General features: G+C 51.5%; 6 protein-coding genes across 7 annotated transcripts in view; 3 read left to right on the forward strand and 3 right to left on the reverse strand.

The window, feature by feature from the left end:
* Window positions 1-66: 66 nt before the first annotated feature.
* On the reverse strand, window positions 67-1,563 carry BDBG_09183 (DUF455 domain-containing protein; the record flags this gene model as incomplete). The annotated part of the gene is made up of 1 exon (XM_002620451.2): window positions 67-1,563. One exon carries the CDS (start codon window positions 1,561-1,563, stop codon window positions 67-69), a length of 1,497 nt encoding a protein of 498 aa, XP_002620497.1.
* Window positions 1,564-1,955: 392 nt separating this feature from the next.
* On the reverse strand, window positions 1,956-4,989 carry BDBG_09184. 2 transcript variants are annotated; one of them, XM_031723895.1, is made up of 3 exons: window positions 4,096-4,989; window positions 3,169-3,970; window positions 1,956-3,070 (listed from the first exon to the last, which is right to left on the reverse strand). In XM_031723895.1, exons 2-3 carry the CDS (start codon window positions 3,885-3,887, stop codon window positions 2,101-2,103), a joined length of 1,689 nt encoding a protein of 562 aa, XP_031581263.1. In that variant the 5' UTR covers window positions 3,888-3,970; window positions 4,096-4,989; the 3' UTR covers window positions 1,956-2,100. The 2 variants fall into 2 exon arrangements, with proteins under 2 accessions (XP_031581263.1, XP_002620498.1); XM_002620452.2 differs by having other exon boundaries at window positions 3,169-4,989.
* Window positions 4,990-5,396: 407 nt separating this feature from the next.
* BDBG_09185 (myo-inositol-1(or 4)-monophosphatase) lies at window positions 5,397-6,489 on the reverse strand (the record flags this gene model as incomplete). The annotated part of the gene is made up of 3 exons (XM_002620453.1): window positions 5,397-6,081; window positions 6,182-6,263; window positions 6,351-6,489. 3 exons carry the CDS (start codon window positions 6,487-6,489, stop codon window positions 5,397-5,399), a joined length of 906 nt encoding a protein of 301 aa, XP_002620499.1.
* Window positions 6,490-7,262: 773 nt separating this feature from the next.
* Window positions 7,263-9,158, forward strand: BDBG_09186 (DNA-binding protein HGH1). Its single transcript, XM_031723896.1, has 5 exons — window positions 7,263-7,483; window positions 7,604-7,649; window positions 7,791-7,894; window positions 8,021-8,134; window positions 8,227-9,158. The coding sequence occupies exons 1-5, from the start codon at window positions 7,463-7,465 to the stop codon at window positions 9,052-9,054; spliced, it is 1,113 nt and encodes a 370-aa protein (XP_031581264.1). The 5' UTR covers window positions 7,263-7,462; the 3' UTR covers window positions 9,055-9,158.
* Window positions 9,159-9,332: 174 nt separating this feature from the next.
* BDBG_09187 (uncharacterized protein) lies at window positions 9,333-11,610 on the forward strand. Its single transcript, XM_031723897.1, has 2 exons — window positions 9,333-9,598; window positions 9,671-11,610. The coding sequence occupies exons 1-2, from the start codon at window positions 9,596-9,598 to the stop codon at window positions 11,168-11,170; spliced, it is 1,503 nt and encodes a 500-aa protein (XP_031581265.1). The 5' UTR covers window positions 9,333-9,595; the 3' UTR covers window positions 11,171-11,610.
* A 120-nt stretch (window positions 11,611-11,730) lies between these two features.
* Window positions 11,731-14,451, forward strand: part of BDBG_09188 (transcription initiation factor IIF subunit alpha) — a gene marked incomplete at its 3' end in the record, with an annotated part of 3,215 nt that continues 494 nt past the window's right edge. Inside the window, exons 1-3 of the mRNA XM_031723898.1 lie at window positions 11,731-13,467; window positions 13,536-14,118; window positions 14,278-14,439. Of these exons, the coding sequence (XP_031581266.1) occupies window positions 12,118-13,467; window positions 13,536-14,118; window positions 14,278-14,439 (2,095 nt within the window). The 5' untranslated portion in view covers window positions 11,731-12,117. The remainder of the gene's footprint in view (window positions 13,468-13,535; window positions 14,119-14,277; window positions 14,440-14,451) is intronic.

Here is a 14,451-nt window from a genome sequence, read left to right on the forward strand (position 1 = left end):
TTTTCCTCATCCATTCAATCAACACAATCAATCATATCCTCGTTTCTCGCGCATGTCATTTTTCCCTCATGAAACCACCGCCACGTTAGGATTACTACTACCACCGCCCTCCTCATACCACCTCCTATCCATGCCCGCCCTCTCCCGATCCTCTACATTAAACGGCCCCTTAAGCGCCCCCTTGAAATGCCTCCTCACATTCTCCCGAAACACCTGCACCGCATCCGTCCCCTCCTGCTCGCAAATCCACGTCAACCACCGATGCCCCGTGGTAACATGCGTGATTTCATCGTTATGAATAATCTCCAACGTCGCCACGCTCTCCGCGTCGCCTGCATTCCGGAACTTCTGGATCGTCATGGGATTGACGTCTAGCCCGCGCGCCTCGTGCACGAGCGCGATGATGCTGATGCGCGCGCGGATGTCGTGCGCGGTCTCGGTGGCGGAGAGCCAGAGGCCGTGGTGGACGGGGAGCGCGCCGAAGTGAGAGCCTAGTTGCTCGAGGCGCGCGCGGAGGAGGGAGAAGTGTTTCGCTTCGTCCGCGGCGACTTTGAGGAAGTCGTGGAAGAAGGTGCGGGGGAGGTGCTTTTGGGGATCTGTGTTTGTTTGGAAGGCGGAGAAGCGCACGCAGATGTCGATGGCGAGATCGATGGCCCAGAGCTCGATGTTGGCGAGCGCGTGGAGCATGGCGATGCGGCTTTTGAGGTTGCCGCCTCGGCCTGGTTTGCGGGTTTCCCAGGGGTTGACTTCGGATAGGTTCTCTGGGCGGGGCGGCTGGTCTGGAGGAGCCACGGTTCCCCGCCCTAGGGGCATGGGGGTGGGAGAGGTTTCCTTTTGAGCGAAGAGAGAGAAGAGATGGGTGGTTAGTTCGATTTTGTGTTCTGGATTGGCTGTGTTTAGGATGTGGACAGCCCAATCGCAGAATGTAGCGTGTTCGTCAAGATAGTGAGGGATACTGTTGGCATCCTCTTCTACTTCTTCGCCTTCTTCGACTCCTCCATCCATAGCCTCAGAAGCTGCAGTGGACATATCGATATCAGTATCAATCGTAGCTGCCGTGGCCTCAGGCTGCTTCTTCTTCTTCCTCTTCTTGCGCTTCTCGCGGTTCTTCAACATGACCTTCTCGCTGACAGGCTCTACCTTGCCCAGCACCACGCCGCTTAAGCTATACTGCAAGAACACACCCTCATCCGTAATCTCCACCGGAAACGTGCACGTTTTAATCCCAACACTCGACTCCCCCGTCTCCACGTTGAAGTCATACGCATGCCAGGGACATGACACCACGTAGGCGGAATCTTCAATATCAACGTGGGATTCTTCCAGCGGACCCCCGGCATGAGGGCATTCTGCCTCCATAGCGTAATACGACCATCCATCTGACGTTTCGTTGGCCCTGCGTGTGCATGTGGCTGTGGCTGTGGCTGTGGCCGTGGATGTGAATCCGGATGCGGAGGGCTCAATTGAAGGTAAACGGAAGAGCACCAGCCGTTTACCATCCGAAAGATGAATCACATATCGAGCCTGCGTAAAGTCTGAAAGAAAACCTAGTCTGATAGACATGATTGCAGATTGGCGAGATCATACAATTGTTAGTGTTAATCAGTAAGAACCACTATTGTTATGTACATATATATGACGCCGAGTAGGAATCGGATGTGAGAGCTCGCGGGGCGGAAAAAGTTGGCGCCTGACTAATCAAATTGCCGCGGTACCTAGATCTTTAGATGGGATATCATATCGCAACCGACGAGTTCTAGCTGCAAAGATATTAGGGAATGGACATGACTGTGGGATTGTTTTCATGTCACCGCGGGATAGCCGGGGGCGGTACTTTGTGCTCGCCGTCTATGTCTCTTTGTGGAGGAAATTAAAAAAAGAAAAAGAAAAAAAAAAAAAGGAGGAAAATGCTATTATTTATTAAATATAAATGTACAGAAATGATGATGCAAACGAAAAGACCAATAAGCATTCATTCAAAAAGATTTCAATCTACCCCGGATACCCCAGATCTGCCATCCCTTCTCCAATCCCACAAAGCACACGCGTCAGCTCTCCGCCCCCCAGGAGAAACCGCCGTTCCAAACGCACATTATGCCACTAAAAAGGATAAAACAGATTCTCATCATACCGTCGCACACCAGGTTGTTGTCGCTGGAGAGGCCTGGGAATCGGACGAGCTGGCGCAGCTTCGCCATCACCCCTTTCCTCAAACGGGTCGATAAAGGCCCCATTGCCATTGACCCCGGCCGGTAGTGGATCATGTATGCCTTCCGGCTGGAGGTGTTCTTCATCTGGATTCGCCGCGAAACCACCAGGAATTTGCCTACGAAAAGCCGCAGCGGCAGCGGCAGCCGCGATCGCGGCGAAATAGTCCACATGGTCCTGCTCATAATCCCTCGCGTGATGCTCCTGCTGGACCTGCGGCCGGGGAACCCCGTCGTCTGCGTCTAGCTCGGGGACATACCTGTAGTTAAACCAGGGACACGCGCACGTCTTCCACCGGGCGGCGCATATGATGCAGAACTCCGCGCCGCAGCGGCAGGTCATGTGGTTGCAACCCTCGGTCAGCTCGACCATGGCCGAGCAGCCGTAGCAACGTTGCCAGCCGTTTTCCCTGGCGGCCTCGACGAAGCGTCTCGTCTCGTCGTCCTTGGGGCACTCGCTGCCCGTGTGCCATTGGCCATTGCAGAGCCCGCAGACTTTCGTGGAGCAGCTCCCGCATATGCCGTATCTGCGGCCGCCCGTGGCGCCGCCGCTGGTGTCAAGATGGATCTGGCTGGGCTTGATCCACTCACCGCAATCCTTGGTAGGGCAGTATAAGCGGTTCTCGGTGGTGAATTCTTGGTATTTCTTGTTCCATTTGATTTTAAATTCTACGTCGAAGAGTTTGTCGACGTGCCGGAGGGGGATGTGGTCTGACGTGCAGCATTTGGGAGGCATGTGTTGCGGGTCGGTCACGGACATGGTAAATACGCGCTTGAGGCAGTCCTCGCACATGCTGTGGGAGCAGGTGAGCTGGGCGGCCTTGCTCACGGGGATATCGTCGAGACACGTTAAACATGTCACTCTATATTTGAAGGGTCAAATCGGGAATAAAAAGAACACAATCATAAAAAAGAGGAGAGAAGAGTCTCATGGTCGAACAAATAGAGAAATGGTACTCACGTCCTTTCTGGCACCGACGGGGAAGACGTGGTTCTCTTATACCCCGTGCCCCTTTTACCCTTCTTTTCAGTGGACAAGCGTTTTTCAGACCTATTCTTGATGGCGGGTGACTTGGGCGCCTTGGTTGCAAGTTTCCGGTCCGATTGCTCTCCAAGCCGAAGGGGGAGGGATATGGGGCCAGGTTTGTTGTGTCTTGTCCAAGAATCCGCAACGGCGCGCTGCGTAGCGCTTCGATTGGGGGGATCCCTGTGTGTCGACGCTTTCGCTCTGGATCTAGAAGACGTCGTTGAACGGGGGGCTCCACCATTGCTTAGGTCCACGGGTATCGATACTGACGACGAACGATATCTGCGAGATTGGCTCCTCCTAGGAGCCTCGACATCGTTGGCCGTCCTATGGCTTTCTCGCGCGGGCTTTTGGGGGTTCTCCTCCGTAGAATGGGTCCGCTGAGACTTGCGCCGACGGCGTTTATGCTCCTCACCTTCCTTAGATCGGCGTGAATGATGGTGGTGGTGTTGATGATGGTGCTGTTCCGCTTCAGAACTCGCCGTAGTGCGCACTATCTTATTACCCAAACTGGCCGTCCGTCCTGCAGCTTTGCTTGATGTAGCGAAGAAAAATAGATGCCGGATGATTGGAGCCATCTTTATATAGGTCGCGAATTCGTAAGCATTATTGGAGTAGAGTAGCTCTCTCTCGTTTCCATCCTTGGACCTCATTGCTAGTAAATTGGGTGAAACTATAACGAATGCGAACTGAAAAAGATTCGTGTGCTTTTCTCAGAGAAGTTCGTTCCTCATATCTATCATCAGGAAAGCAGCTTGCCCGGAGGAGTATGTCAATACTAGCAGCAGCGAAGTAGAAAGGTAAAACGGCAAAACCGTATAGAGTAAAAAACAAACAGCAATTGAACCCTCAGGTTCTCACATCTAATATCTCGCATCCCTCATGCCACCCACCCATCCCTCCAGCCTCCAGTCCGAAAGCTTCTCTGTAGGTGTAAAGAAATCCGGCATACTGAAAACGGGAGAGAATGCCGCAATTGGGCCATAGAGGCGCTCACCCCCCTCAGCACCACCACAGAAAAACATCCATGTCACAACCACCCGGGCAGCCAGCGAGGGTTGCATGAACTGTTCGCATTTTGAGATGTGGACAGGTCCGGTTGCAGGAAAAGAAAAGAAAAGCAATAAAAAAAAAAAGGGGGGGGGGGGGGGTTGGTGGTTTGATGACGATGACGGGCAATGAAGAAAAGTGGTTAAATAGAACACCCTGCCCAAATCGCAACCCAACCGCTCGGTTCCCGCTATAGGTAGAGCGGTGGCATCCCTCTCTCTCTCACTTTACTTATTCAAGGATAGAACAAAGAGAAATGGAGAAGGGAAGATAGGGCTCCATTGGGCAAAGCCGAATGAAAAGGTGGTGAAGCAGGGCGGGCGGCGAGCGATGGATGTGGATGTGGTAGCTTTGCATGCCACGCTTTCAGGCTCGCAGTGAGAGAGAGCCAACGGCTGCTGGCCAGCTGGCAAGACGAGGGAAGGGATGCCCTAGCCTAGCACTTGTACTGGCGGCCCTGGCCAATTCAACCGCGTCTCTTCGATATCATCAGCATTATTGTCATGTCATCATCATCACCAGCAGTCAGTCCAGTGAGCAAGTTTAGTGGTTATTGTGATGGTTATTTTCACGAACGATGAGAGGGCAAAAGGGAGAAACAAGAATCCGGATCGAAACATGACTGTTAGTTGGTTGCTGTGTTGTCTGTGTCTGTGTCTGTGTCTGTGTCTCTGCTTCTTTATTGCTGCTTCTTGTCCATTCAGGTTTACTTCGTGGAGGAGGTTGTATCGCTCTCCTGTTCATATCGGTAAAGGGAGCATATTAATAGCAGATAAATAAACAGACTCTTCAGAAACAGCAAGGACAGCTCTGGCTAATGACACTTGCAGCTCCAGCTTCAGTCCAGCTATTATAATCCAGCAGTTTAACTGGCGCAGATACAATATTTAGCCGTTTAAATATTCGAAAAGATGAAGGACAAACTTTTATTCTATTGGCTTTATACGGTAGATTTTCTAAGCCGTAACTAATCTAGAACAAACGACTGGTTCTATCCAAAGAGAAAAGGAAAGGAAAAAAGAAAAAAGAAAAATCAAATTAGAAATTAAAAGGCCTGGGAGAGCGTGTGGATATAGAAAGACAAGGGAAAAAGAAAAGAAGAACCCCATTGTTTACTCCGAATAATCAAACGTCCCGACCATATGCCCCCAAAGCTCCTCGATAATCTCCCTTTGACCCTCCCCACCCGGCGACGCGCGCACAGCAAGATACTTCCGTCCATCAACCGCCCCCTCCCACCCGCCGGGGTTCCCATCAACAACCATCCCGCCCGCCTCCGTCACAATAACCCACCCGGCACACACGTCCCACGCCCAGCACCCGCCCTCCCAATACAGATCCAGCACGCCCGCCGCAACGGCACACATATTCAGCGCCGCGGACCCCAAGCAGCGCATGGAATGCACCATCGCGCCGCCCGCCTCGCGGCTCTTGCCCAGCCGCTCGAAGGTGCGCAGCTTAGTCTCCCAGTTGCGCCCGGCGCGGTCGGAGCCCCACTCGACGGAGATCAGGGCGTTGCTGAGGCCGCGCAGGGGTTCGAGGGCGGGTCCCTTGAGCGGTAGGCGGGTGGTGCGGTTGAGGAATGCGCCGCGGCCGGCGATGGCGGAGTAGAGGGTGTTGGTGGCCGGGTTGAGGACGACGCCGACGACGGGTCTTTTGCGGATGGCGAGGCCGAGGGAGATGCAGGAGTTTGGGAAGCCGTGGACGAAGTTTACGGTGCCGTCGATTGGGTCGACGATGAAGGTGGGGGCGTCGGTGAGGGGGCTGGAGGGGTGGTAGGTTTCTTCGCCCATGAATCTGGGGTTTCGAACAAAGGGAATAATAGGGTTAGTGGTGGCCGAGCGAAGGACATATAGATAGATAGATAGATAGATCAATAGATAGATCAATAGCTTACTCGAAAGTGGGATATCTAGCTCTGAGCTCCTTGGAGACCATAGCCTCAATAGCGCGGTCATATTCCGTTACCAGATCGGAGCCTGGATCGCAGCAATTGACACGTTAACAAGAAGTTAAGATGTTTATACAGTTCTACGGGGAAAGAAAAGAATATCTGGAAGACGTACTGTTCTTCTTGGAGTCGACGCCATGGACCAATGGCTTTGCGCCGGTGATGACTTCTCCCGCGCGGGTGGCCAGGTCGATGAGGAAGTCATGGATTTCCTGGAGATCGGGCGCGGGGACCTTGACGCCGTTGGTTGCCATTGTTGCGATTTGCTGTTGGTGATGGGGTGGTTGGTGTGGTGAGTTTATAGCTATTGCTTGTTTGTTTTTTGTTTTTTTTTTTTCTTGGATGAGCTGGTATTTATTTAAATTAGTGGAGCTGACAGGGGGATATTTATAATAGGAACGGAACTTTGCGATGGAATTAAATGTATTTAGCAGCAGAGGAGGAGGTTGGCAATTGATATATATATTGCAAAGGAGAGGAAGATTGCTGATATTTATATATATGCGGAGTATATACTCCGTACGCTGAGTATATATATATATATATGCAGTGTAAAATATTTCGGGGGTAACAAGCTAGAAGAGCAAAATAGAGGGCTAAATATTCCTTCCTTCCATGCATCTTCCATGCCTAAGTAACGTTACTATCTAAATATTCTATCTATCCAAATAATCCTGTTACTGGGCGGAGGGCGCGTTGACTGACAGGTTCATTGACAAAGGGAATTTTTAATCGAGGAGAAGGAGGAGGATATGATATTGGAAGAGATCAGTATTAAGAACGTAGTTAACTACAAGTTGAAACAAACAGCTATGAATGATATGATAGTACCTAGGTAATAAAATAAAATAAAATAGAATAGAACAGGATAAAATAGGATTAAAACAGAATATTATTACTACTGTAAAGAACTTCCTCGTAAATAAATAAATAAATAGGAGGCACCTAGGCTAGGGCTGGCTGACTAAGCAGAATAACTAGCAAAATTGTTCCTGCGTCATTTTTTTCGCATTTCAGAGCGAAATATCGAGAGTCGAGAGTTGTATTTATATCAGCTATTTTTTATAACTAACTAACTTATCAATCTATTATTTCTCCAATGAACAAATACCCCCCCGCCAGCGCACTATCGCCATTCCAATCTCTATCCTCAACAACCCTGTAATTTACAAATTCCCCCCGTCCTTCGCTGAAATTGTGCATCTATAGCGGGCAACCACCGCACTTATGCCCTCGGAACTGGAGGAGGTATGAGATCTTCCTTCCCCTTTCCCCGCTATTACCGTTATTAGCTACGATGAAGAGGAGAACTGTTACGTGTTTTGGAACTAACCTGGGAGCCTCTCGCGTTATGTATCTATAATATAGCTTGTAGAGTTCCTTCATCATGGAAACTCCCAGATAAGACAGATAGGTCCGTCTGTGCAAACCCCCCGCCCTTCTGCTATACCTGCTGGCAATTGGCAATGCGCCTTACTTTCTCCTTCCCTCTTTTCCCTCGATTTGCGTCTTTGCTTGTTATTTGATTATTTAGCTGACGGGTGTGAAAGTGCAGCATGTGAAAATCTGCTTGGATATTCGATATCGCAACATGCGCTGTTCAAGGTTCATCAGCTTCTGCCAGTGAGGGATCTTAAACTGCTGGTTCGGGATTATGCTGTTAGTATCCACCATTGTCTTTTTTTTTTTTTTTTTTTTTTTTTTTTTTTTTTTTTTTTTTTTTTGGCATAGTGTAGTTGAATGGGTTTAAGAAGATAAACTGACACCCCCTTGCACGACCTCCAGCCAATTGCCAAAAATGCCCTGACGATATTGATAAACCTCTCTGGGGACGAGGAGGTACTCAAAGAGCTGGCCGAAGATGATGCCTTCCTAGAAACCCTCCTGGGCAAAGTCACGGTAATTATTCTTTCCCCTCCATTGTCGGCTTAGGTGCTAGTTTAGATGCGAAACACACCCATAACTACGAATACCTAACTACAGAATCACAGAACAAGAAAGAACCCCACGCCAACGAAATAACCATGCTCCTCGCCAACCTCGCCAAATCCGACAGCTTCAAACGCATCATAACCCTCACCCGCAGCGTGCCCAAGGACGTCTCCGACTCCCCCAACGCCCTCGACCAGCTCATGGACTGCTTCATCAAGGGCCAGGACGGCGCCATCAACAAAGCCACCGACGCCAACTACGACTACCTCGCCTACGTCTTCGCCGACCTCTCCAAATTCGACGCCGGCAGAGCCTACTTCCTCACCCGCCAGGCCTACGACGCCGCCATCCCCATCACCAAGCTCACCGTCTTCACCGAGCACCGCAGCCACATCCGCCGCAAGGGCGTGGCGTCCACGCTGAAGAACATCGCCTTTGAGATCCAGGCGCATCCGCAGCTGCTCGCGGAGGCGGAGGTGAACATCCTGCCCTACCTGCTGCTGCCCATCGCGGGGCCCGAGGAGTTCACCGACGAAGAGAGCGCGGCCATGCTGCCGGATCTGCAGCTGCTGCCGCCGGACAAGCAGCGCGACTCGGATAAGGATATCATTGCGACGCATCTGGAGACGCTGTTGCTGCTGACGACGACGCGGGAGGGGCGCGACCTGATGCGGGCGGTTAATGTGTATCCGATCATTAGGGAGTGTCATTTGCATGTTGATGATGAGGGGACGCGCGAGGGGTGTGATCGGCTTGTGCAGGTGCTGTTGAGGGATGAGGAGGGTGAGGGGAAGGGGGAGGAGGAGGAGACGATGGAGAAGGTGAAAGCGGAGTTTGAGAAGAAGGGGGCGGATGAAGAGGATGAGGAGATTGTGGAGGTGTTTTGACGTACGTTCTTTTTATACATACATTTACATAGATGATAGATAGAAAGAAATTTTCATAGATGGTTTTCCATTTCCTCCTTCTTATCTGATTTTCAACTCCTGTTCAACCTACGTACGACTGGGAAGAATCGAGCACATGGCTATTGAAAGGCATCCGTAGCGCGTAATCCATTTCCTCGGTGTAGCTTCGAGTGTGATAATCCCCCGCTTATCGGAAATCGTCGCGTCTATGAAGTTAACGCGCGGATACCAACTTTAATTAACTAACTACGCCAACGCGTCACGGAACTTAAATTATTTTCTGCAAGTCATCAGCCGATTTGTTATAATTCTACTTTTGGGATATCTATTATAAGTTGGTCCAAGATTAGCGGAATCGTGTATATTTCCAGAAACAGCAGCCTTCCTGGTGATAGATAAATCCCGGAGGTTTCCCCCCCCCAAACTCACTCCTATGCTTTCTCGTCCATGATTTGCTCAATGCCGAAAACGCAGGCCGAATAACACCAACCTCCGCCATGGAGAATTCAACCAGGTTGTCATGGTACGTACGGTGAATAGTAAATGAGACAAATTCTCCTTCCTCCTAGAATCTAACCTGTCCCATCCATCACAGGATTACCGCCCACCCACCACCACCAACAACACAGCGCCCGACCCCGAACTCCGCCCCTGCATCGCCGAGCTCCTGCGCACAGGCTACCACCCCCCAGACCTAACCCTGCGCGTCGAGCGTGTCATTGAGGTTCTGTTTACACCCGAAACCACCGCAGGCACTAACACCACCGCCGCGAGACCGACGCGCCGGTCATATCGCGTATTCCTCAGCGATGGCGAGCTGGTCATCCAGGCGCTGCTGGGCAAGGCGCTGCATCCGTTCGCGTTGGCGGGGGAGGTGCGGGTTGGGGCTGTGGTGAGGTTGGAGAGGTATGAGATTAGGTGGGCGGAGAGGATTGGTGGTGGCGGCGGGGAAGGTGGAGGTGTGGGGCAGGTTGTGTTTTTGGCTGTGGGGGCGTTTAGGTGTTTGAGGAAAATGGGGTTTAGTGGAAGTGGGCGGGAGGGGGAGGGGGTTGATGTGGAGGTACGGGTGGTTGCGAGGAAGAGGAAGAGGAAGAGGGGTGGTGATATTGGTGGTGAGGATAATGGTGGTGGTGCTGGGGGATTTGGACGTGGAGAGAAAGCGTGTCGGATTAGCGATGTGGATGGTGCAGCGGATCTTCGTCCCAATGAAGAGGCTGGGCTTTTGGTTGAGGACGGGATTTCTGAGCTTCTAGCTGGAAAATTGGATGATGTATTCGACTCTGGAAGCCAGTCGTTTGGGGACTATGCGACTTCAGGAACTATTCAGGATGGTACAAATGACGACCAGGGAACCCCGACTCCAACGCAGGAGCAAGAGAAGCCTATCCAACCACAGAGCCTACCAGCTTTCAACATCAGCCCCTCAAATCCACAGCCATCTGAAACCATCCAATTGCAATCCCCTTCACAAACAACCGCTCAAACTCCTCATGGACAAACTGACCGCGCCACACCTACACCCACAGCCACCGTAACACACTACCACTTCAAGCTCCGCGGCATCCTAAAACCTATATCCCGGCCCCTGAACCTCCTCACCCTCTCCCAACTCCTCCACCCTGCCAAACCATTACCGAAACGCAACTACCTCTGCGACGTCCTGGCCGTGATATCCTGGATATCACCCGACATTATCAAGCGTCCGTATATGCCGCCGAAGCGCGATCTGCGCATCATGGACCCGACAATCACTAGCACCGCCCAGCGCTCCAGCCACTCCGCGCCGCAGCAGCAGCAGCGCTTGGGCGTGTCTGTTAGCGTATTTGTCGATGCGGCGGCTTTTAACCCGCCGGTGGGCACGGTGGGGCTCTTTCGCTGTTTAAAGACGCATGAGTGGGAAGGGGTGAGTTTGAATGCATATGAGAAGGATTGTAAAGGGCGGGAGTGGTTTGTGTGTGAGCCGGGGCGGTTGAGGGGGGTTCTGGCGGAGGTGGGAAGGGGAGGGGATGTTGAGGGGTTGAAGGGGTGGTGGGGGGACTGGTGTAAGGGGATGCAGGGAGGTGGGGATTCGGAGGGGAGGGGGAGATGTGAGTGAGATTGGTGCTTTTGGAAGGGTGGTATGATGATTACCAGGATATTCATGGCTATAGAAGACGAAACTGATATGATAGGATATGAGGGTGTGTATACGGCCTACACCCAAGCTGGTGTTCATCGTCCTTTTGAAGGATACATGCTGGTATGAGTTACGAAGTTAGGATTGGGTTACGTACAGTAGTTATATATATAGATACCTAGGTATATCGTTGGCACAAGTCCTTCTCCACTCCTTCTTTGTCCCATGAGTGAAAGGATGTATAACCGTCAACTTTCATAGCCCATTCGTGTGCTGTTATCTACTGAGGAGTCAGTCCTTGACTCCTTGTACAGTGAATAATTTCCATGGATGAATGCGGTCAGCCTCCCCGAGTGAGTGCTGTATGAGAAACAGCCAATCTTCTTCTTGTGAAATTTGACTATAGAGTTATCAAATAATAAATAAAAGTAGGTGGTTTGTTACTTGTACGAAGAAGGTGGTGGATTACGTTATCAATAAATCAATTCGGTGCGGTTGAGAATTGCCGGTTTGAGTTTAGCCTGACATCATCGGCAGCCGGTCACATGACCTGCCCTCTGATCTGATATCAAACCCGCGTCTGTTTTCAGCTCATTCATTGCCGAACATCTTTCATATCCCACCAAGATTAACTATAATTGTTGGTGTTTGCCTCTTGTTGTTGTGTCGATACAAAATCTGTCCTCGTTAGTATACCGTCGTTGTCAGGACTGTTAGTTAACTCATAGAGCTTGTTTCTCGCGGCTTCGCTCATACCAAGCATCACGTAACTTGCAGCTTCCCGCCTAGAAGCAGCAAACCCGAAACCCTGAACTTTGCTCCCATGGGATTCACTACCGACGATTCCTTTTGAATTCACATGCGCCCTTCCTTCAGCAGTACCCATTCTCGACAATACCTTATTCGCGACACGGAATCTCAAAACAATGAGCTCAACGCCACCCAATCCGCCTGCGCCGGGGCGAGCTCCTCCCGGCCAACCTGGGCCGCCGATGAGAATCCGCCGTCCCAAGGTAGACCCGTTGGTTCGACCTAAGCAGAAACGGACCCCACGACCGCAAGGACAAGGACAGCCCGGAGCAGGGCCAGTCACGAATGGCAGAGTAGGATCTCCAAAGCCACGACCTCCGCAAGCCGCGCCCAGACCTGCACCAGCCAAACCTGCTATTCCCAGCGCGGACGACTTAACAGTAAACGGATTCAGCGGACCGTTACTCTCCGAGACATACGTCGATTATCCGTTGATTACTACTAAGCGCGCATGGAGAGAGGGATTGAAACACCACGTTGCAAAGTTTGCCTCGAAGAAGAACATAGATCCAAGAGATGAATCAAGTTTCACACGGCCGGTTAGATTGCAGCGACGCGATCCTCGAGCTTCGAATACTGGTCCTGCGGTGGAGAGGGATGACCAGCACCCTCGGAGGCACGGCGAGCTCAACGAAGCTGAGCGGGAGGAATTGGAGGCAAAGAAGGCCGCTAGAGAGAAGGAACGGGCGGAAAACTTGGCACAAATTGCCCCGTCAGCTTCTGTTACGCAGAAAAAGACTAACGCGCCGAAGCCGCGGACCCAGCAGGTGTTCAAGTCTGAGATGACGCCGGCAGAAATTGCGAAAGCGCGGATCAAGTACGAGGAGGCGCTACCCTGGCATCTTGACGATTTCGATAATAAAGGCACTTGGGTTGGGAACTATGAAGCCGCCATGTCGGGAACGTATGCGATGTTCGTGCTTCAAAATGACGGAAAGATGCGAATGGTTCCCCTCGACAGGTGGTACAAATTTACAACGAAGACGCCCTTCAAGACTCTAACTATTGAAGAAGCGGAGAAGTTTATGGCGAAGAAGGCTAAGGATCCCCGGTGGGTCATGGAGAAGGAGCAGGATAGAGCCCAGAAGAAAGCGCTGGAGGACTATGCGAGACAAAGTAGACTCTTTACTGGTAGGAGAGAAGGATTTTCGGGAGTTAGCGAAGGCTTTGAAGGAGATGACCTGGATTTTGAGGAAGACAGGTTCGCCGATGATGAAGAACATGTTGGCATTCTTGACGATGATGAAGATGCCAAGGTAGCTGAAAAGAGAATAAAAGAAGACCAGCTTAAGGCGAACATCTTCGACCTCAAAGATGAGCATATGTACGATCAAGAAGAGAATCAGGAGAAAAAGGAGAAGGAGGCCCTCAAGAATTTCGGCAAGCATGTTCGGAAAGCTCTCCAACGAAGAGAGAAGAATTTCGACTACAGCAGTGGTTCAGACGCCAATCCATATTCTGATGAGGTACGTTATATTCATCTTTGACTACATGTTTGCTTTAGAACGTAACTAATCGATCTACCCCTACACAGAGCTCGGATGATTCCGAGACAGAGCGATTAAAGGAAGAACAACAAAAGCTAGAAGAGGAACGCGCCAAGAAAGAAAAGGGCAAAGAATCCGACAAGAACTCCGGAATATCAACAAAGGGCACAAATACCCCCTCCGGGCGCTCCAAACACACAGACCCTCTCAACAAGAAAGCCGCATCCCGCGCCGCTCGAAAACGACCCGGCTCCCCCAACCTCTCCGACGCCAGTGGCACAGATACCTCCCGCAAAAAGCCCAAGAGCAAACACGCCGATGCCGAGCCCGGCTCGCGGCCCATGTCCCCAGGCCCCTCTGGCCATCGCAAGCCAGGAGTACCAGCAGACCAAGCCGGCAAGAAACGTAGCCGAAACGGACCAGCTGGGTCTGGATCTGGCAGCGATGGTGAACGCGGTATAGGCTCTGCTGCTGAAATGAGCGATTCGACCGCTGCTGGCGCTAAGAAGCGCAAGCCCAACCAGCCAGGGGTCATGTCGAGGACGGGGACACCGCGGGGTTCGCGTGCGGGGAGTCCTGCGGGTCTTGTACCTCCGCGCACAGGACCTGGCTCTGGAGTTAATTCACCAGGTATGATGCCATTCTCTAACCATTTACCCCTCCCCATCCCTCTTTTTATTTCATGTTCAATGCACATTTCTATTTTTCAAAAAAAAAAAAAAAAAAAAAAAAAAAGATCCCGATATTTATCCACACCATACTAACACACAATCCTCCCTCCCCCAACAGCCCCACCAACCCGCACCTCCACGCCCGGCCTATCATCACCAGCAAACCTCGCCTTCCCCACCGCGTCGGAATTCACTCCGCCATCCCGCCTACGGGCATCGCAGCGCCGAGCTACAAAAGATCTTTCCGCCCGCGCATCGGCAATCCAAGGAAAACATCGCAGTTCATCGCGAT

The sequence above is a fragment of the Blastomyces gilchristii genome (assembly GCF_000003855.2).
Source record: "Blastomyces gilchristii SLH14081 genomic scaffold supercont1.36, whole genome shotgun sequence".
Classification (NCBI taxonomy): Eukaryota; Fungi; Ascomycota; class Eurotiomycetes; order Onygenales; family Ajellomycetaceae; genus Blastomyces; species Blastomyces gilchristii.